The sequence below is a fragment of the Stegastes partitus genome, unplaced genomic scaffold (genome assembly GCF_000690725.1).
Source record: "Stegastes partitus isolate 25-593 unplaced genomic scaffold, Stegastes_partitus-1.0.2 Scaffold191, whole genome shotgun sequence".
Lineage (NCBI taxonomy): Eukaryota > Metazoa > Chordata > Actinopteri > Pomacentridae > Stegastes > Stegastes partitus.
In genome coordinates this window covers 554672-576441 of record NW_007577922.1, presented here as the reverse complement: position 1 = coordinate 576441, position 21770 = coordinate 554672, and the positions used below count along the sequence as shown (strand labels likewise).

The following is a 21770-nucleotide window of genomic DNA, read 5'->3' as shown; positions in this document are numbered from 1 at the left end:
TATGTCATTTGTTTGTCAGTGTGACGACCCTCGTGGCCACGCAAATAAGACCGGTGCCATAAAGTTACATTCATTTATTTACAGGATGTGTTTATAAAAGCAGCATAAAAAAAAAAAAAAGATGAATTCTCAATGGGCATGTACTGAATAGGCCCTCATCAGTTCACACAATTTCCTGTGTAAGAGGAGAGCAATAATCTTGTTTAGACGACAGTTTAATGGCTTAATGAGAAATGTTTCCGGGGTAGCAATAAATGCACGATAGAACCTAGAGGCTTTTAGAAACACATGAACGTCTAACATTCCAAATCTCAGTGTGAAGAACAAGACTGGAATAATAAGATATAAAAGGCACAGGTTTCTGAACCAAGGGATGCAAATCGTGTAGCATTAAACCTAAATGGAACATCGACTGGTTCGCAGTGGTTGTCAACACCAAAATCCTGCCAATTTGTTTTCATCCTTTTTATATGTTTTTTCAGCCACAAAGATAGAGGCATTATTGTAGCCAAACAATTTGTCCATGCGTATGGAGAGTGGTCTGTCTGTATCTCAATCTGTTCGTCCAAAGTGAGATTTGTCAGTGTGTAAAAGAAGTTGTCAATGCGAACCGGAATCTGCAGGTTTTCAAATGTGTAAAAAAATCTGCTCGTCTGTATTAAAATTCGGACATGTAATAAGAGTTGTCAGTGCATACAGAGGTATTTGTAGTTGAAAAGTCTACGTATTCGAGTTGAGCGGCTTCCCCATTGGCTGTCTTTTAACACATGATTTTTGCTACACTTCTACAGTAAGAGATCGGAAACTGAAAAGTATCAGAAAATCAGGGTTTCTGTGTCCTGAGCTCAGGCTCACAGGATCATGGCTGCTACCGCTTAGCTCGGCATTGAACATCTGATTACAGACAGACAAATTGTGAGACGACTTTTGCAGATTCCGGTTCGCATTGACAGCTTCTTTTACACACTGACAAATCTCACTTCGGACATACGGATTGAGATACAGACAGATAACTCTCCATATGCATGGACAAATAGTTTTGCAACAATAATGCCCCCATACAAACATGCTTCTTATGAAGTTCTCCACTCTGTTAACACAACTGCCCTCGAGGGTTGGGGTTTTCTTTGTTTGTCCATCAGCAAACACTCTGTGGCCTGTGAAGAATTTGTCTTTCCAGCTCCACCAGCAGAGTTGGAAGTATGCTGTCCAGTAGGGCCAGTCCATCCCAGGAGCAGCGCAGCCCCCTGGTAAGGACAGAGGATGGGGGAGATTCAGACGCAATGAAGCGCAGGGCTCAAATCACTGCTCTATGAATTCATAACGTGATCAGCAAATAATGCATCTGCAGCTACTTTAATAGTAAATTAATCATTATTTGAGCAGGTCAAACATTCCCTGGTTCCAGCTCCTCAAAAGCTGATGCTCATTATTTACTACAGTGAACTGAACATTTTTGGGATTTTATGCAACTGTTTTAAACAGTTATTTGAATTATTATCCATTAATATTATGACAGGTATTTTCACAAGAAAGAAAATAATAATGGATGCTGAAATTAATTGCTAGTTCTGACCATAGACTGTATAAAAGATGGACGTAGCAACCGGCCCTGAAAAATGAAGCCAACCCAGAAGTGTCAAATACCTACGTCCGCTAGCTGCTGGCTCCAAAAAGCCCTGGCTCCCATAGAAATGAATTGGAAAAGAAGTGATCACAGATCACGAAATACCGCATTCCTACAGCTCAGGATTTTTTTCTTATTAGTTTTCATCGTCAAATCCAGAGATCAGGTGGCCAATCTGAAAATAAGTCAATAATAAATTTTAAAAAAAATTGTCAACATTTTTCGGGGCAAGGGGCGTGGCTGGCTTGATTGACAGTCGGCAGCGACCATACAGACGAAGCGAGCAGAAGGCGGTAAATGTGGGCGGGCAGAGAGGGCCTGCCTCTCAATCCATCTGACCAATCGCTGCTCCTATGGCTCCGCCCCCCTCTGACGATTTTTGCATCACTGGCTCCAAAAATCCAAGATGTCAACCAGGAAGTAGCAAAACCCTGGCTTCATTTTCTCAGTGCAGAAACCAACGGGTGACGTCACGGTAGCTACGTCCATCTTTTATACAGTCTATGGTTCTGACTCTACACAGGTGGGGAATCTCTTTGTTTTGCCACTAAAACTATATGTAAAACTCCACAAGTTTAAAAAGATAGTCAGACGTCACCTGTCATCAAGAATCAGTCGTCCACTCTGCAGCAGCTCCTGGACATCCATAGATGCACCAAGGATTTTGTGGAGGCCTATCTGGGGGCTAAACAACCGCCAGTGCTGTAAAGTACGAAAACATGAGCACCAACAACATTATTACATTTACGAGAAATAACTGAATACTGGACTGTGACTTCAGTGACAGAGAAGGTTGCACAGAAAGAGTTGATTTTGTGTGTGTGCTTCACCTTGTGATTAATGCCCTTGGTCATTCTCATTCCCATCACCAACACCTCCTGCAATCTGCCAAACAAACATGTCTCATAACTCAACTCAAGGACAGAACAGAGAGAGTAAATGGACTAAATGCGAGACTGATAAGTTCCCACAAGGACAGAATGTTTGAAAGAACAAGCAGACAACATGATCTCCACACACTGTTAGTAACGAGGACTGGCTGAGACTTTATTGTCACAATTCACAGGAGCAGAGTATTTGTGGAGCTGCAGCTGTTGTCTTGTGGATTTACTAAATATGTCCATTACAAGACGCAACGCTACAGTGTGTAAGTGCAACAGCTCACAGTTCAAGATGACTGAGTTGAATCCGCCTCCGTGTCCCATGTCCCCTCTGCTGGACCTCCCTCATCCACACGTCAGGCTCCAGGGTCTGGGTCCGGGCTTCCCGAAAAACTCCTCCCTCCCCGAGAGGAACGAACCGCCCGTGTGCTCCTGTTACACACACACACACACATTTCCACAAATACAGCCAACGTGATTTACTGCTTCAATGTGTGGAATATATTACCTGGGCCGACCCCGATGTATTGTTCTCCTTTCCAGTAGCTCATGTTGTGGTGACTCACTGAGTTCTACACAACACAAAGAAAAGCGTCATCGAGCAGGTGTGACTGTTCCTCTAGATGTGTTCATGAGCCAATATGGTGCAAATCAGACAAGACATCTGCCTTGTTAATGGAGTGTTGATGGAAGCCGCACATCAAAAACAAAGCAAACAAGCTTTATGATGCTCAAGTGCATCACTCGAAATTAAAAACGCAGAACGGCGATCATGATCGTGACATTTTAGTTGATGACTAATCACCACAAAAATAATTCCAATTAGCAATAAGCAGAGTAATTGTGTTTTTCTGATGAGTTTATGCCTCTGTTAATTCTAGATTAGTGATATTAGCTCATTGGAAAACTACTTTTTTTTTTCAGTAAAGCGCTTCCTCTAACTAATTGCTCTTCACTTTTTCATTGGCTTTAAAACTGAAACGCATCCAAGGCAGCATTGTGGTGAAACAGATTTCATGACGTTACTGTCACAGATGCTCACTGAAATGCAGACAATATTATTAGACGTAAAGCGCCTCGAGATGAACATTTGGTGCCATTAAACGGCAGCAGAAGAAGAGGATGAACATTGTGATTGAAACATTTGTGTTTGTTTCATCCAGTTGTTTTGAATACGTGTGAGTGGGAAGTATTTACGGTGGTTGTCAAAAATTATTGCAACTAAGTAATAATTAGCCTCAAAGCAGTACACGTCTTTGGATTTCCAAGTAATGAAGCCTTTTTCTTTTGCTCTTTAACACTGTTAAGCGACAACAACATTCGAAGACAGACTCGTTTTTAATGTGTGTTTGATGCAGAACTTGTATTTGCTTCTTTTTTTTTCTAAATATGTGATGCTACAGACAATAATATACATGAATTATTCACTAAAACCCATTAGACTCTCCCTGCTCAGCATCACTACATCTGCAGGGTTTTGACAAAAACGCGAATCAGTGTTAAAGGATGAACAACGACGCGCTTCAAATCCATTACACTAAAAACTGAAAACCATCAAGTCAAGCCATTAACTTTCCGTCACCTTAAAACGTCGTGAAAATTCAAGATTTTAACTCATATGAATTAGAAGCTTGAGCCACACCATATTCTTCCATACAGACTAACACATTTAAAAATATTTGAAGGTTGTACAAACAATCCCTTTTACCTACACAACAATTGCTATACAGAGAAATGCCTACTGAATGTATGTGGAACAGCTCCTGCAGAAACAAGAACCACAAATAAAAAAAGGCAGTTTAATTTTAAAACATTTCTAAGAATTATAAACAAGGTAAAGCAAACTATGAAGCAACCTTTTTAGTCGCTGGCAATCTAAACAAACCTCCTCTAACATCTGAGCTAAATATTTTTGCTAATCTTTTTATTAAGTTTGGGGTTTTTTTTGATATTACAGCAGATGAGTCTATATATTTTACCCTACAAATAATCTGTAATGTTAAAACTTTTATTCCTATCATATCCTCAATTTTTGTCTTATCTACATTTCATATCGTTTTTCCATTTCCATTTAAATGTAGTTTCATGCTTTCAGTATTTAAATAAAGTAACAAACTTGCCTTTCCTACAACCTCTGGGATGGAATCAGTGTCTTGCATAGGTGAGGGGGGGAAAATACCACGGTAGACAATCAGTGAAATGTCTTTCTGCTAAAAACTTACATGTCTCGCAAAATTAGACACCTCATACTGCAGGAAACCGTGCTGGTGCAGAGTCTTCCTGGCACACTGGTACATCTCTGCCGTCTCTTCCTCAGTGGGCACGGTCACTTGCCCGCATTGTACCTGTTTAAAAAGCTGGGTGCCTCTCTCCAGGGTCAGCTGGTACAGAGACACGTGGTCATCGCAAACCCTCAACAGCTCAGACAACTCTCTTTCCCAGGATTCAACCGTCTGTTTGGGCCGCCCGAACATGACATCCACCGACACCCTGCCGGGGCAGAGCCTCCTGGCTTCTTCAATAGTTTTCAAAGCATCCTGAGAGCTGTGGTCTCTTCCCAGGCTTTCCAAGTCCTCATCCTGCAAAGACTAAAACAATAAAAAACGATATTAAACCTGCTATGATACCATGTATTCTGTGATTACTATTCCATGGATTGTACTTACCTGGACCCCAATGGAGAAGCGGTTCACCCCAGCTCGGTGGTAATCCTCTAACTTTGACATCCCCGAAGGAGTGGGGTTGACCTCGAGCGTGACTTCAGCCTCATCTGAAAGACTCGCCCGCCTGCTAACGGTTTCAAGGATGGCGGCGATGGTGGAGGGGTGAGTCAGGCTTGGAGTCCCACCACCGAAAAACACAGAGGTGATGCTGCAAATGAAATCAGAGCATGGTGAGGGAATTAGTTGGAGGCTGCCGGTTGGAGTAGTAGGCTTCAAGTGGAAGGTCAAATAAATCAATATACCAGGATACTTGGCTGAGCTGCAGCAGTGTTTCAGTCTCCCACTGAAGGCACTTAGTCATGATGTGGTCGTTGTTCTTTTTGGGTATATACTTGTTAAAATTGCAGTAGGAGCACCTCCTGAGACAGTAAGGCCACTGTAGAGGGAAGGAGTATGGAGGTTTGTCTTGCTATCTTTGTTCAAGAGCGTGGTCTTTCAGTTTGAGAGTATCATTTCTTTATTCTCTGCTCAGAATTTGGAATGCTTAATTTGCCAACAAGACTACAGGCATTCTGTCGTCTTGGGGCTTTTGATGGGGTTGTTTCACAAAGGTCGGAGAGCCTAAGTACAAACTGAAGAGCAGAAGTTTGGCGAGAACACAAAAAGCAGTCTGAGATCCTGGAGATGCACTCAAACTGAAGAAAATGTGTTCGGCAACAGTATAACTGAGTGCAGACAACGTTTACATTACTATGAGAGCTGGGCCATATCTGAGAGAGAGGGAAGGGTTGTGAGAGAAAACATCACAAAATCTGAACAGAAAATGAATACAAATTACTCCATAAGGGAGACAGATAATAGAACTTGGGCACACTTTCTACATATTCAAATAAACAACAAACATAAACACAGATGTGTGCGTTAACAAATGCGCCTTTCTGTGCGTAAAAGTCCTGACTGTAGAGACCAAAGCCAGCTCACGTGTACATAGAGAGACGCCTGCTTTGTGAGATGTGGAGCTCCAGCCCATTCAGGAGCATCTTCAGTCACTTCTCCACCGGAGAAGCAGCGCACGCCGGGATAGAGGACACGACTGGCTGCACGACATGTGACTCTGATCATGTTGGTGACGGAGTTTGTGCGTCCTGCCGCACACTTGACTGTCTGAGCGCGTCACCTGAAGTCTGGCGCTGCAGCGTCCGTCTCCATCGTTCAAACACAAACTGCCTCAGTTTCAACAACAAGTAACAGCAAACAAACCAGCTTCAGGTCATGCTGTTTCTACGTGCTGTGACGTCACTCCAAATCCAGGAAATACAAAATGTCGCTTCCTCTTTGCGTGTTCACAGTTTGTCCACACGGGTGCGCTGTTTTCCCAGAATAAGCCAGCGATGTACAGCTTTCCAAATGGCTGCTGTGCACAGTTCACTATGTTATATCGTCTTTTACGGTGCAGTGCCGCATAATTTAGTCCAACTGTGCAGGACTGTCAGTGTGAGTGAGTTATTAAGGCAGTTTGTTAAAGATGAGTTCACTCTTTCTGCAGGCTGTTATTTTATTTGGTATATTTCACCGTGTAAACATCTCAGAACCACTGTGGTGATTCTGAGAATTTACACTAAAGAGTGTCACTAAAATTAGAAACAATAAATATTTAATTTTGAGTGATATAGCTAATAAATATGGGGCAAGTTTTCTGCTGGAGAACTAAAAACAAGTTAGTAAATGGTGCACTTCAAAGTGTCCATTTCAATGTATATCTAACCAGAACCTGTTCAAAATGGCTCAATGCTGCTTTACAATAAAACAAAAAAAGAATGTTTGACACAAATGTAAACAGCCACTTTGTTTGACGCCTAATTAAAAGCCTTTTTTATTATCACTTGCTTTAAACTATTAAACAATTAATTTATCACAAGCAGTTTTGAGTTTTCTTATATTAAACAGATGCTGTGTGTATGTATCAGGAAAAATATATATATATTTATATACAGATAACTGATGAAACTACAGCGAGTTCATAAAGTCCTTTACGCCTTCGGTGTATTTGTAATGCAAACATTCATGACCATAAAGCACACGTGGACATCTGAATACTTCGTCTAATACATTTGTTTTGACCTTAATGAGGTTGAATGAAACATTTCTTGTTACACTGATGACACATAAAGACACAAATCTATTTTTGGTGTATAAATTTACGCTGCACTCAGACAGGATCAAACTATTTTAATGAGCTATTGATTTCCCTGAATACGGGGAAAACACCCGGTCTGATGCAGTGAAAAACCCATCCAGGATTACTTTAATGTCTTTTTAAAGTGTTTATTTTAATGGAAAAGTAAAAAGAAAGATCCCACATAGGGTTGTGAAAGAAATCACTCATCTGGGATGCAATTTATGAAACATTTTCATCAGTTTGAGATAAATAAGAACAAACACAGATCTGTCAGTGGACAGTTTTTAAATGAGCATCCTTGATCAGCAGTGATTAACGCTTCGGAGTTTGTGATTATGTCGGATACACAAATCCCCCTATTTGATGTAAGTCTGTGTGAAAGTGGAGAAATGGACCAGTCAACTTCTACAGCACAGAAAGTATGTAACTGCTCTCCCCCTTCACTATGCTGTTTCCAAAATGTGACAACACACAGTCATTTATTTAGTAATAAATAAAGCATTTAAATAGAGCCGTCAATAAATGTGAATGCACACGCTGCCAGTTTCTGAACCCCGAGGACATTTTCCGCTAAATATTAATTCTGGTACCCAATTACCTAATCAGCAGAGGCAGAGAGGGAGAGAGGGGAAGCACATAGGGATATGTTTTCACTGGATACATGCAAGCTTGTCAGGAAGCTGCTACACAGCGCTGTGGAGATACAGCTGACTATGGGAGACTAAGAAGCTGAAGAATTTCGTGATAATCCACAACAAAAGAGTGAATCTGTGCTGCAAATCAGCCAAATGGAGAAGAGGAAGAAAGGTAAGCTGTCAGATTTATTATATAAGTGCCGCAAATAGAACCAGCTTGAACTTTACTCACATTCCACAAAGGTGGACTATATCAAGCTGTTTGTCAGATATGGAATTGTGTGAAAGTTATTGAAGTGGGGAGGAGGACTTCATTTATTTATTTATTTTTAAAACAAGAAAAAGCAAATTTCTTACTTGTGTTATCTATATAACAAGCAAACAATGCAAAAAAATAAAAGCAAACAACAACAACAACAAAAAAAACCCCTGCAACACTATATCTCATAATAATGCAAAAATAAAGCAATGCATGAAATATTAAATGCTGAAAATGAAAATTAGGTGCATGAACTGGGCGTATGTGTGCACAGAAATACAATATGTAGAAAAGGTGAACAAAAAACAAAAAAACAAAATCTCCTTGTCACCTCAAGGACAGTAAATGAAATCATTCTTAATTTTTGTGTTTGCATTTTGCATACTTTCTTGTACAACTTATCATACATGTTAACAAATGCACAATAATTTTTCCACATAGAAGTGGTGTTGCTTAAAATAACATTAGATCAGATAAGATAGGATAAGATATGCTTTATTGTCTCCAAATGTCAGCAAGTTTTAACAGCTCCAGTACAGTAATAGAACAAGAAGAACACATCGAGATAGAGTAAACCATAAATGTAGTAATAATGAAACCATAAATGTAATAAATCTTAACATCTAAAACGCAATCTGCATCGCACACCCATAAAAAAAAACCTTATTGCACCAGTAGGAACACATTATTGCACTTGTGCAAACAGTTACATAATGACAAAAGAACAAAAAGAAACAGGGATCAGCCACGTGGATCAAATATGTGTCCGGACACATCAAGAGTTCAGATGCAGCTGGCATCGTTGAGCAGTGCGATACAAGTGGGAATAAAGCACAGTCTGAAATGATTGCTCTTGTATTTGCAATAGTCAGTCGTCTGAAAATAAAATGTGTCTGTAAATAAATTCCTCAAACTGAACCAGACTGAATCTTTTTGCAGCATCTGCGACAGAACTGAGGCTGATGGTGGTTGGTAGCAGTGGACCCTCGCAGTTCCAACTAACCAATGTCATACTTGGAAGAAAGGAGTTCCCCAAGGATGTTGCTAGCATTTCTGGCAGCATGAAGAGCACTGGAGAGCTCGCTGGTAGACGAGTGGTGGTGATCAACGGACCAAACATCTATGACAAGGATTTGTCTCAGGCCAAGAGGAAGATGGAGCTGAGACGGTCTAAGTGTTTATGTATACCTGGTCCCCATGCCTTTCTAGTTGCCTTTGATATGGAGACAATCTCCCTGAATGACATGAACACCATTCGACTGATGAAGGAACGCTTTGGGAGGCAGTGTCTCAGGCACTGCATGGTTCTCCTGGCCTATGAAGGTGATCTGGAGGGAGCTGCCCTCGAAGATAGAGTTCGGAAGAGAGACTGGTACCTGAGAGAGCTGATCGAGAAGCACGGCGGACGCTTTCATGTTTTCAAAAAGGACTGGAGAGACCGAAGCCAGGAGAGAGAGCTGCTGCAGAAGATCGAGTGGATGGTTGCCTCACTGGCAGGGGCCTTCTTCTCCAGCCCATCTTTCCAGAAGGCAGAGGACAGCGTGATGAAGGAGGAGAAGAGGCTCAGGAAGCAGAGGGCAGCAGAAATAGAGAAGGCATGGGATGAGATGGAGAAGCAATACCTGGAAGAGGATCTGTATTTCCACAAGGACGCCTATACTGCCAATATCAGCGCAGAGATCAGAGCCAAGGCGGAGATAGACAACAGCTGGCTCAGAACCTCCCTGGCAAGAGGACTGGGGTCGGGTTTTGTTGTGGGAGCGGTGCTGGGTGCACTGGTTGGGGCTATAGAAGGGCCAGGAGGGATGGTTCTGTATGGCTTAATAGGTGGAGCTGTTGGTGGATCAGGAGGGGGAACCGCACAGGTGGCAATAGAACACATAGAGAACAAAGTGGCTCCACCTGCCAGACTCAACTTCAACTCCATCTTCATCAATCGCTTCTTTGCAGCTCCTCGGACATGACATTGTGGTTTGACTGATGACCATATTAGACAAAAAGAACATCATGAGCTTTTTGTGTTCAATAGTTTTTCTCAGGTAACTTCCTGGCTAACCTGATACCAAATTAAATGCGGATGTCGGAGTACCTTTAGGCTGAAATGCAAAGTTTATTGCTATTTTCCTGTATTTGTGCAAATGTCCTCTACACATAATACTCAAGTCTCGCATAGTATGCACAGTTTTAGCACAGAAGTTAAGAGAGTTTAGATACTTAAACCAGTGTCATGACAAAACCCCATAGCTGATTCAAACTGTAAAATAATCCATTACAAATAAATACAGTTAAACAGGTGTGATATAGCTGCAGTTCTTTGTGTGCACTCAACCTCCAACATTTCCGGGTGAGTTAGTTAAACTGTAGCTCAGATAACATTTAGGGTGGAGACTCAACTGAGCATGCCATTGTCTAAAGCACTGCCCCATTCCTAGACAACACACACATACCTTAATGCACCTGTTGACTCATACCCAGTGTAGTCTTTACACACTATTACCTCGAACTGCAAGAAGAAGCAGCACAGACCAACAGCAGTACTACCTAGGAAGAACGACTTCAACAGGTAAGACCACATTACCTTACGGGGTATCTTTTTGTTTCTGTTTGACTTTTAAAGCGCTAGCCGCCGTCTGATTTACTTCTCTGAATCATCTTATGATCGTGTTACATAATCTCACATTGATTCCCGATCGAGAACAAAAAGGAACTGCACATTATGTGATTAACAACCTTAAGATTTTAGTAGTTTCTGCTTTGTGTTGAGTTGTATCTCCCCAATGCTGTAACAAACTATTTGGTTGCTACCTGCCTGACAACATATTTTACATCACATCCTTTACGTAGCTGCTTCCGCTCTGTGTTTGTTCATCCGACCTCGAACACAAAGAACTTAAATGGTTGCAAAAAGAAAAGACTGTGGTAGAAAACAATCAGACAGGAAGGGTTCAGTGCTAGTCCAGTAAAACGCAATCACATTCTCTTCATTGCGTATCATCATAGGGTTTAATATGACAGTAAAACCATTCTGCTCAAGAACACGATGTTCCATTTCTCCTGAGGTTTCCGGAAATGCTGCATAGCTGCGGTGAAAATATTTCTGTCTCTTAATTCTGTGTGAATGCTCCTTCTTTTCGCGGTTATTGACAAGTACTGGTGACTGAATATTTGAACGGATGCTACGATGCGTTTATCAAAATCGAGGCAGATTTCAAATTTTCGTTCTTTGTTAAATTTGCAGTAAGTAGCTTTAAAAGAAAACCATTAAACAACATATGGCAAGAAAAGATAACAAATACATTTATTCTAGTACTGTACTTAAGCAAAGTTTCAGACTACCCGTACTTGACTTGAGTATTTTCATTTTCAATTTTACAGTTTTATCTACTAAATTTTAGCAAGAAATATTGTGGTTGCTACCTGTTTGACTGCATAGTTTTCTCCACATTCTTTACTTCGCTGCTACTGTTCTCTGATAATGTCGCTGACCTTGAACTCAAGGAAATGCCTCTCACAGTGCCAATAAGAACATAATCTTCAACATTAACTTGAGTATTCTGGGACATTACAATTTTATTCAACCACATTTTTGAAACATTGTAGTTTTTACTACAAATTTACTGAAAGTTAAATTTAGCTGCTTTACAAAACAAGATTCTACATTTTAAAAAAAAACAAAACAAAACACGTGACAACTATTTTGGTTTACAATTTCTCATTTAACAACAGCGACAAAAAAAAGTCCAGTGAGTGGTTCTATTAATAAAACATCTATCCTTTCAGTTGTCATTTTTTTGTGTCAATTTTCCCTTCCTGCTCGCTCCATTTTTTCAAGCTCATGTCCCTTTGGAGGGGGTTGACCTCCAGCATGGAAACTACTGGATGAAGCTATCTAAATGTAAAGAAACTAACCCTACCTTCAATAATATGAACAAAAAATGTAACTTACACCTTTATGCATTAATAAAATTATTAAATTAGAAAAAGTAACACATCTATATATTCTACAAAGTATTATTGTTAAAAAAAAAAAAAAGAGGACCATTACAATAAATAAAAATACAAATAAAATAAAAACAACAGGAAACGGCATTACAAAATGGGGGAAAAAAGACTCTAAAAAGAGTATTTCTTTTCATCTTGCAGATATTGTAAATAATTCCACTTATTACTTACTACTTATCACATCCTTATAACTCACTCCTCTCCCCAGGCGGTCTCACTAACAGTACCATCTAGACTCATGTGTGTCTTGGGTATTAATAGGTTGTGGGCCGTATGATTTAGGGTGAGAATGACTTCACACCATTCAGTTAGAACTGAGAAAACCTCTTGGATGACGGATGAAGCACTATCAAGAACTAAAACGAGGTCCAACCGCTGAAGCACTTAAAAATAGTTCAATACTTTTGCTTTAAATTGGAATGGACTATTTGTAAAATACTAGATGTTCAGTTACTATCACCAGAAGCTCCTTCTTATATCAAAACTGCATTGATTTACAAAAAAAAAAGACATTTATTTTGGATGTTGCCTGCATGAACTACAAAGGTGCCCTCTCTCCTTTTGTTAATCCAAGGATTCAGGCACGTTCTCACTTTAGAGTTTTGATTTTTCTGGCGTTACCTTATTTACCACAACCTTGACATAATGCTTGTGGACGTGCAAACTTAGTCAAGGACGACTTTGAACAACAACAAAAAAAAAGAACAGGAGGAAACAGGTTTGTCTGATACTTTGTTGATATCATTTCCTGATCTTTTCCAGAGCATGGCTGCTACCATCGGCCTCCTCTCCGAGAAGCATTTTCTCTGCTCTCTGTGTCGAGACATCTTCAGCAGCCCAGTGACCATACCATGTGGACACAGCTTCTGCCTGTCCTGTCTCTGCCACTACTGGACACGACACCAGTCTAAATACTGCCCTTACTGCCGGAGATTGTTTGCTGACCGGCCTGACCTCAGTGTCAACCACATTCTGGCAGATGTGTCTGAAAACTACAGGAAGACTCGACCTGAGAAACCCCCAGATGAGGAAATGGTACCTTTTTTTTTTTTTTTTGTGCTTATATCAGTCATTTAATCACATGTGATGTAATCTGATGAATCTAGTATATTTGTGTGTGTTTATATCACTGTCACACATGTGCAGGTTATAGATGTTGAGCAAATGATTCAGGAGAGGCTGCAGAAGATCGAAAGACTGAAATACTCTCTTGAGCTTCAGCGGGTGAGCTCTATAACACACACAAAACATTAAATTAACATTAAAATCTTGGCTTATTTGTAAAAACGTGTCACTAAATGATGATGATCAATGTTCAATCAGAGCTCCTACCTCAGAGAGGTGCGAGAGAGTCAGAAAGTCTTCTCTGCCTTCGTAAATGCCATGGAGAAGAGTCACAAAGCGGTTGTTGCTGCCATTGAGGAGAAACAGAGAGATGAGGAGAAGAGAGTGGAAATACTGATGAAAGAGATCGAACAGGAGATCCAGGAGCTGAGGAAGGAAATGGACGGACCTGACCCTGTGATTTCTGTGAACGGGGATCAAAGTGACGACACACAGCAGATTTCCAGGGTAAGCATCTCCATCTGCAACATGATGACGATGAGGAGGCAATCAGTTTATATAATACCGATCATTGTTTTCAACAGCTCTCGGAGATGAAGGACTGGTCCAAGGTTACCATAGAAACGGACCCTTGTGTTGGGGTAGCTAGAAAAGCGTTGTCTGACATATTGGAAAAAATAAAGGTAGAAGTCAACAGACTCTCTAAAGCTGGTGAGTAATGTCACTTTGGTCATGGCTAATCAGTTAGCATCTGATAATACATTCAATGTTTCTTTTTTTGTGTCTCTTCCTCAGAACTCAGGAGAATAGAGAAATACTCAGGTAATCCTTTGACTATGCAGAAACAAATAATGGGAACTGTGCACAAATAATTACAGGGAGGAAAGATCAGAGAAGGGTTATGTATTTTTTTCACTTTGTTAAGAGGAGACTAGTCTTATTTGGGGCTTTAAGGTGGCGCAGTTGGTAACACTGTTGCCTCGCAGCAAGAAGGTCGCCGCGTCGCGTCCTGGAGCACTGGGATCTTTCTGCATTTGTATATTCTCCCCGTGCAGCGTGGGTTCTCTCTGGGTTCTCTAGCTTCCTCTCACAGTCCAGAAACATGCTGAGGTTAATTGATGATTCTAAATTGTCCGTAGGTGTGAATGTGAGTGTGCTTGGTTGTCTGTCTCTAAGTTTAGACTGGCGACCTGTCCAGGGTGTCCCCTGCCTTCACCCTAAGTCAGTTGGGATAGACTCCAGTGACCCTAGTGAGGATTAAGCGGTGTATACAGGGTGGATGGATAGTCTTATTTGGTTTAGTTAAGAAAAGTATTTTCATTTTTTTCTTACACTCTAAATTCATATTTTTTGCTTTTATTCATTAGGTAAAAGAAATATAAAAATCTACTTCGTACAAACGAGAATTCAAGTGTGCTTACTGGATCATACTTAGTGGACACTAATAATATTTGTCAGCGATCTGTTTTTGTCATCTCACTTTAGGTTATTTCTACCAACAACGATCCCCTCCTTTACTTTCTTCTGCACTCTAACAAAACATTTAAATGTAATGTCGGTTCAGTCTTTTGTCATGTCTGACATGAACTTGGAAATTGCACATTCGACTTCTAATCAGTGCATTGGGAGTTATTGTTCATATTGTGCTTTAATTTAACAGTCGCTGTCTTAACTATGTCTCATGGTTTGCCTATTATGAATAGTGGAATGAGCTGTATGAGTGTAATATTTTAAGATATTATGGAAGCGGTATTGCAATTTATTTACTAAGTAAAGATTGGTTTCATGTAGTTTTAAAAGCTAAAATATAGAATTTAACCCCTCTAAACCAGCATTTTTCACACACCTTATTGAGCAGTCCTTTAATGCCGGAGGTGTTCATGCTTTTTCACTTTTTCTCCTCCCTCTTTCTTAGTGGATGTCAACCTCAGTGCTAAGACAGCACACCCCTTCCTGTCTGTCTCAGATGACAGAAAACAGGTGAGGCACACGGACAAGCTTCAGGAGGTACCGGATCACCCGAAGCGATTTGACCGTGTGGCAAACGTGCTGGCTAAAGAAAGCTTCAGCAGTGGGAGGTGCTACTGGGAAGTGGAGGTTGGAGAAAAGATCGAATGGAACCTGGGTGTTGCCAGGCAGTCCGTAAACAGGAAGGGCAAGTTCACTGTCTGCCCTGCAAACGGTTTTTGGACTTTAAGCCTGAAGGTTGGAGGCCAGTACATTGCCAACACCTCTCCCTTCACCTCAGTGGCTGTAGATCACCGACCCAGGAGGGTGGGCGTGTTCCTTGATTACACAGAAGGCCGGGTGTCCTTTTACTGTGCAGAATCAGGAGTCCACATTCACACCTTCACCGATAACTTCACTGATAGGCTTCATCCTTTCTTCTGTCCCGGACGCCTCCATGGTGGCAAAAATGCAGCTCCCTTAATTATCTCTTCTAGTTTTTGCAGCATCTGAACCTCAAAGTAAATTTCCACAATATATAGAGCTGCCGTATTTATGCTTTTTGTATCTATCCAACATATTTATTAATTTAAAAATCCATTTCACAATCTACAATGAACCACCGTTTCCCTGTCAGGACTGCGAACAACAGGGTGCAGAAGGACCAAACTCCTTACACTCGAAAACTTCAATGAAACCCATAAACATACTGGACAGAAAAAAGCAGGATAGAAGAAGAGAGAAGGCTCTCATAAATGAACAAGTGAGTCAAAGTCCAATAAGAGGAGAAAAAGGGGATTGCTGAGTTGGATGGATGTGTGGGGCTGCAGGGTTGGGACAGAGGTTGACGAGGAGCGGGGAGGGAGGGCACAGCCGAACAGCAGGGCATTGTGCCCGAACACCAGGCACTGGGAGACACACTCAAACACATTCACGGATTCACACACTGACACAGTCGTGCACACAAGCGCATGCTTCTGCCCACTGCCACACAGATTCGCGCTGGCATCTCGGAGGGCAGCCCCGTCTCCAGTCCAGTGCTGGGTGTTGAAGCTGATCAGCCCTCTCTGCTGCAGTTCGCCCGACCTCTGAGGTAGAGCCTCCTCTGCTCTCTGGCCTTTTCTTTTGACTGAACTGAATTCTCAGGGCCGTCATTCACAACTTCAGGTGTCCAAACAAGAAAAGGACCTGAATACAAACATTAACCAGTGGATCATCTCCAAGGAGGAGCATACTTCATCTGAGGTAAATATCCTGAATAATATCCAGTGCATTAGTGATGTTTTCAGAAAACTCAAAAACCTTCACTGAAAAACTAATAATAGTGAACTTGTGAAATAGGTTACTTCTGAATATATAAAACACTTATTGTATGGCTTGTTTAGCCATGTCACTATTTGTGTTGTCCCTGTATAAGGCTGTTGGAGGCAGGTGTAGGATGTTATCAGTTGATCCTGCTCCTTTGCAATGTTTGCAATTATTTCCTGGGATGACACAGAAAATTCTAAAGACAGGTCCAAGGAAAGTCTGTCAGTTACTACCAAGTGGACAACAGGAAAATAAGAAGTCATGTATCTCTGTGACATTGTGCACAATGCTGAGAAACAACAGAAGAATGAATGTTTTATAATTATTGCAGTTTTGAGACCTTATATAAATCTATAAATTTGCAATCAAATCTCATAAAAATCTATCAGATTAATGGGTGTTGGTTACATTCCTATTAAATAGGGAGCCAATGTAGTGCTCTGATGCTTTGTGTCATGAGGCAACCCCTGAACTGACCTTGTTTATGGAGAGCTTGATTCACAGAATAGGTAAAATATAGATACTGAGAACTGTGATAAATAGATGACACAGGTCCTCCTGGCCCACTCTACAAGCTTGCATGAAAGCTGCTTGTGTTCAGAGTCTCCTCATGTTTTTCTGAGATAATCCACTCACCCGGCAAGGCGTAGCTCGACACCCACAGCTGTGTCAAAGAAGCCCATTCTCTGTGGTTCTCACTGGAATCCACTAAACATGGGCCTCCCAGCCTGTTTCCAAATATTTATGATAAATATTTGCTCCATTAGACTTTTCATACTTTAGTAATGTAAAGCTCATTGTGGTAAATAACACCAACATTTGATATTATTTGTCGTATGACTTTGTGAGTTCTGCTGCACTGCGTATTTGATGACGAAGAGAATAATTTTTTATTTTGTGTTTTCAGGATACCTGTCCTTGTCTTCCCCACGCTGACCCCATCGATATCATAGACAGTGGACCGAGGGGTGGACCACAACACTTCTAGTACCACAGACTGTCACATCTCGTTGTGGGACTATACATTGGCCCTGTGCAGCAGAGACTGATATCAAACAAAGACAAATCCATCTGATTCAAACAAAACCTCCGCCATGGCAACCACAGGCATGCAGTTGCTGGGCCTGATCATGTCCATTGTGGGCTGGGTAGGTGGGTTAGTAGTCTGTGCCATCCCCCTGTGGCGAGTCACTGCCTTCATCGGTAACAACATAGTGACAGCTCAGATCATTTGGGAAGGCCTTTGGATGAATTGCATAGTGCAGAGCACAGGTCAGATCCAGTGTAAGGTGTATGATAGCTTGCTGGCTCTGCCCAGTGACATGCAGGCGGCCCGCGGCCTCACGGTGTTCTCCATCCTGCTTTGTGGCCTGGCTCTGGCTCTGGGGGTCTTAGGAGTCAAGTGCACTAAATGCATCGGTGTAAACAGCGTCAAGGCTCGCATCGCTCGCATTTCTGGTGCCCTTTTTGCCATCGCAGGGTTCCTCTACCTTGTGCCCGTCTGCTGGACTGCCCACTCCATCATCAGGGATTTCTATGATCCACATGTGGCAGCTCCACACAAGCGTGAGCTTGGCCCTGCCCTCTACATCGGCTGGGGGGCAGCAGCCCTGCTCCTCATTGGGGGATCTCTGCTCTATGCAGGGTCAAGTCCTCCTGGCATCCCAGGCTCTCCCACCTTCAGCAGTGGAGAAAGTAGTCCTCGCAGGGCACCTGCCACACAAGTCAAAGGTTATGTCTAAGTTCTAAAATGTCTGAAAGAATTCCACAAATCCACCCCAAATGATGACAAACCTGTTTTTCCTCTTCTTGAATTTGCTCCTTTGTAATTATTTTATATTTAATGTTACTCTGTTTTGCTTTTTGTTTTCTTTGAAAAGCCACACGAGACTGTTTAGAGAAAATTGAACTCATTATAATATTTCATACCTGATATCCTTCAATAACCCTTTTCTCTGTCTGCCAGTAAAATACAATAAAAGTTGTATCGTCTACTGAGGGAAATGGTGTGTGTTTACATTTTTATGATTACAGATACAGAGTTCTTTGAAAAATCTTTCAGCTGTACGTATTTACTGAGCACAGAGTACAGTACTCTACTGAGTACAGCAGCTTGAAAAGAAAAATCTTTGTTTGACTCATTTATGTAAACAGTACGAGAAATTCTGCTGAATGGAAAAGAACAATAGAACAATGGGGACGTGTGTACATTTGCTTGTGGTGCCATATTGTTGTCAAGCGTGTTTGTGCGTGTGTGCTAGTCCTATCTTCCATCTCATCTTCCTGGTCTCTCTGTACCAGGGACAAAGAAAAACACATTATCTGTCCCTCACAACATAAAAATCCTGGTTTTCCTTCAAATAACAGCAAGTAAATCAAATCATTACCACAGCTGATGTAAAAATACATTCTGCCTTTTGTTACAATCATAATGGAGAATTCACTGGATCACGTTTTATTCTCACCAAGTATTATGAATATTCTAACTGATAGTTAAATGACGTTAAGCAAAAACCAGATCAGCCCTCAGACTGTGAGTATGTACTGTATGTGTGCATGCCTATCTGTCAGTGACTCTGTGTGAGCATGTAATGTGGGACGTTTCAAGCAACAGTGGAAACATATTTATTCATGAGACATTGTTCAAGTCCTTCAGAAGCTGTGCTGCTTTACATTGAACTAAATGACTATTCACAGAGCTTGAAAGCTATTTTAGTGATTTCAGTTTTCAAGAGTCTTAAAATTTGGTTACTGTACACGTTTTTTTCCCCCTGAATTTCTGGAACAGTGTTTTTTTTTTGCTTTGTTTTTTTTTTTCCAAGTTAGATTTCATCGACTAGAGTAATTACAATAATATAAATGGGATTTGCTGTAAATTTGATCAAAGTTGAGGAGGCATGCGTTGCTCCATCAGTTTTTGTCCTTTCTGTCAGTGACAGCAGAGGACAATGCAACACAATGCCACTTTAGAGAGCATTACAGCACGACAACAACAATGGCCGCCAGTGTTCCAAGTGCCAGGTAGTGACTCATACATGACCTAAGTAGGCCTATAGCATCTTTGTGAATACTGTAAGTCAGTGCTATTTAACTGTACAATGGTAATGGGAGAAATATAGTGGGAGACGAATCCACTATTTACGTTGAAAATAATCAGTGTAGTGTCTTAAAGTGGCTTGAAGGTGTGGCACAAACACAACTCTTAGCAATGACAATAACAGTGACTCATATGGTCTCATAATATCGTTCACAAGGAGGCAAACCATCCACTGGAGTGGCTGAAGGAGCCACTGGCGAGGTCACGACACTGAAAGGGTCTTCATCTAAGGTCCACTATATATGTTGGTCTAAAATTGAGAGTCCTAAATACAAACGGTAGTGTTTGCAGGTTGAACTAACTTGTTGTGGAGAATGCTTTAAGTGGGAGATTTGGTTTCAGAGTATTACATAGCTGCTGAAGATGCAGTGCTGTGCCTGGACCGTGCAGCATCACTTTTTTTTTTATCTCTTTTATTAAGCTTTAGAAAACACAGGCGAACATGTGGGAGATTAATAAAACATAGAGAGAGAAAAAAAATATCAGGAGTGTCACATGTTTTGAACATTTTCTGAAAGGTTTATCCTTTGCTTAAGTTTTTCAAAGGTTTCACCAGAATCTAAAAAAAATATGCATAGAAGTCCTGCTATCACAAATGTGCTTCCATTGTAAGCACTCAGCATGTGTACCACGATTAAAAGTAAAACATGCGGATGCATTAATATGTGAGCAACATTTCAAAGAGAAATTTATCAAGATGGAATGTCGTCTCCCTGGTGTTTCTGCTATTTCACCTCTGATCATAATGATTAGGTGTCATTCTCATACAGCCAGACTGTTCTCTCACTGGGTGTACACTGTAGACTGTATATACTTTTATAGAGATTATGTTGTGGGCACCACCTTTAACCACACCTAGCAGTGAAGTCACAGGATCCTGTTATACACCACTGCAGCAAGGTGATAAATTGATCCACTGGAGGAACAAGAATTTCAGGGGTGTTATGTTACTCTTTAATGTCAGTTAAGGTCCAGGTTATATCACTACCTAATACACTGTTTGGGTAGTTTGACTAACAACATAGCAATATATCATAATGAAAGTTTACACTACTCTGATGTCATGGAGGAAACAGATGTTTTTAGCTGTCGACTTGTTTCAGTGATGCTGAATCTCATGTTGTGCCGTTTATAGAGCCAGCCTCTGATTTGACTGATGCAGGAGGAGCCTCATGGAAGCATTTTCATGTAGATTCAGTACATTTAAAGGAAATGTACAGACTTGAAAACATATTAGTCACACTGTCAACATGGCTCTCAGACAGCTCACACTGTTGATGGTTGCTGTGTTTGTTTTGGAGCGCTGCTGAAGGTTGGAGCATAACAGAGTCTGAACCTGCAGTTAAAAGACCTGGAGAGTCCCACACACTGACCTGTACAACATCTGGAATATCATTCAGTAGCTACTGGATGCACTGGGTCAGACAGGTTCCTGGAAAAGGACTGGAGTGGATCGCTTTTATTGAAGATAACAGTAATAGAATCTACTACTCAGTCAGTCAGTCCAAGGCAGGTTCACCATCTCCAGAGACAACAGCAAAGAGCAGCTGTTTCTGCAGATGAACAGTCTGAAGACTGAAAATTCTGCTGTTTATTATTGTGCTCGACACCCACAGTGACTGAAGTTGGTTGAACAGCTGTACAAAAACCTACTGACTCCTTCTTGCTACATTCACAGGCCCCAGCTATACAGTAAATGCATTTATGTCATATTTTTTGGTTGTTTTGCTTTAATTAACACATATTTTTCCTCTGTCTTTCCTGAGAAATAATAGTTACTAAACATATATTTTAAGCACATATTGTAAATAATATCTTCATGTCTTAGTCAGTAAATCTGTTTGTCAGGTTGCTGCATCTTGACCTGAATGCACTATTTAGGGAACAGATTTATAAAATGCAGTCTCTAGTGTAATGATGTCCTCATTTATTGTTGTTTTGTTGTTCATCTACGTGTACCACTGTTAATATTAAAATATATACATTTATGGTTTTAATGCTGCAACATGTTTGATGCAATTAAAAAACATCCTCCCTCCTTCTTGCAGAAAAATGTAGCTGAAGCTAATAAAATTCTATTAACTCTAAACCACACTGGATGATGTTT

The 21770-nt window shown here is 40.9% G+C and overlaps 3 protein-coding genes and 1 gene segment (V, D, J or C); 3 read left to right on the top strand and 1 right to left on the bottom strand.

Moving 5' to 3' along the window:
* Positions 1-938: 938 nt before the first annotated feature.
* rsad1 (radical S-adenosyl methionine domain containing 1) lies at positions 939-11131 on the bottom strand. 2 transcript variants are annotated; one of them, XM_008280386.1, is made up of 10 exons: positions 11119-11131; positions 6153-6398; positions 5474-5607; positions 5175-5379; positions 4731-5096; positions 3017-3080; positions 2793-2940; positions 2458-2512; positions 2226-2329; positions 939-1247 (listed from the first exon to the last, which is right to left on the bottom strand). In XM_008280386.1, exons 2-10 carry the CDS (start codon positions 6291-6293, stop codon positions 1139-1141), a joined length of 1326 nt encoding a protein of 441 aa, XP_008278608.1. In that variant the 5' UTR covers positions 6294-6398; positions 11119-11131; the 3' UTR covers positions 939-1138. The 2 variants fall into 2 exon arrangements, with proteins under 2 accessions (XP_008278608.1, XP_008278607.1); XM_008280385.1 differs by lacking the exon at positions 11119-11131 and having other exon boundaries at positions 6153-6415.
* Positions 10730-16057, top strand: btr02 (bloodthirsty-related gene family, member 2). The gene is made up of 7 exons (XM_008280387.1): positions 10730-10807; positions 13009-13281; positions 13393-13470; positions 13570-13818; positions 13896-14022; positions 14107-14133; positions 15227-16057. The coding sequence occupies exons 2-7, from the start codon at positions 13012-13014 to the stop codon at positions 15769-15771; spliced, it is 1296 nt and encodes a 431-aa protein (XP_008278609.1). The 5' UTR covers positions 10730-10807; positions 13009-13011; the 3' UTR covers positions 15772-16057.
* The window catches only part of LOC103356292 (Ig heavy chain V region 3-like), a 16325-nt gene continuing 10605 nt past the window's right edge, over positions 16051-21770 (top strand). Inside the window, 1 exon segment of the V gene segment in view lies at positions 16051-16333. Within this exon segment, the coding sequence occupies positions 16069-16333 (265 nt within the window).
* cldnk (claudin k) lies at positions 16340-18570 on the top strand. The gene is made up of 2 exons (XM_008280388.1): positions 16340-16503; positions 17474-18570. Exon 2 carries the CDS (start codon positions 17661-17663, stop codon positions 18306-18308), a length of 648 nt encoding a protein of 215 aa, XP_008278610.1. The 5' UTR covers positions 16340-16503; positions 17474-17660; the 3' UTR covers positions 18309-18570.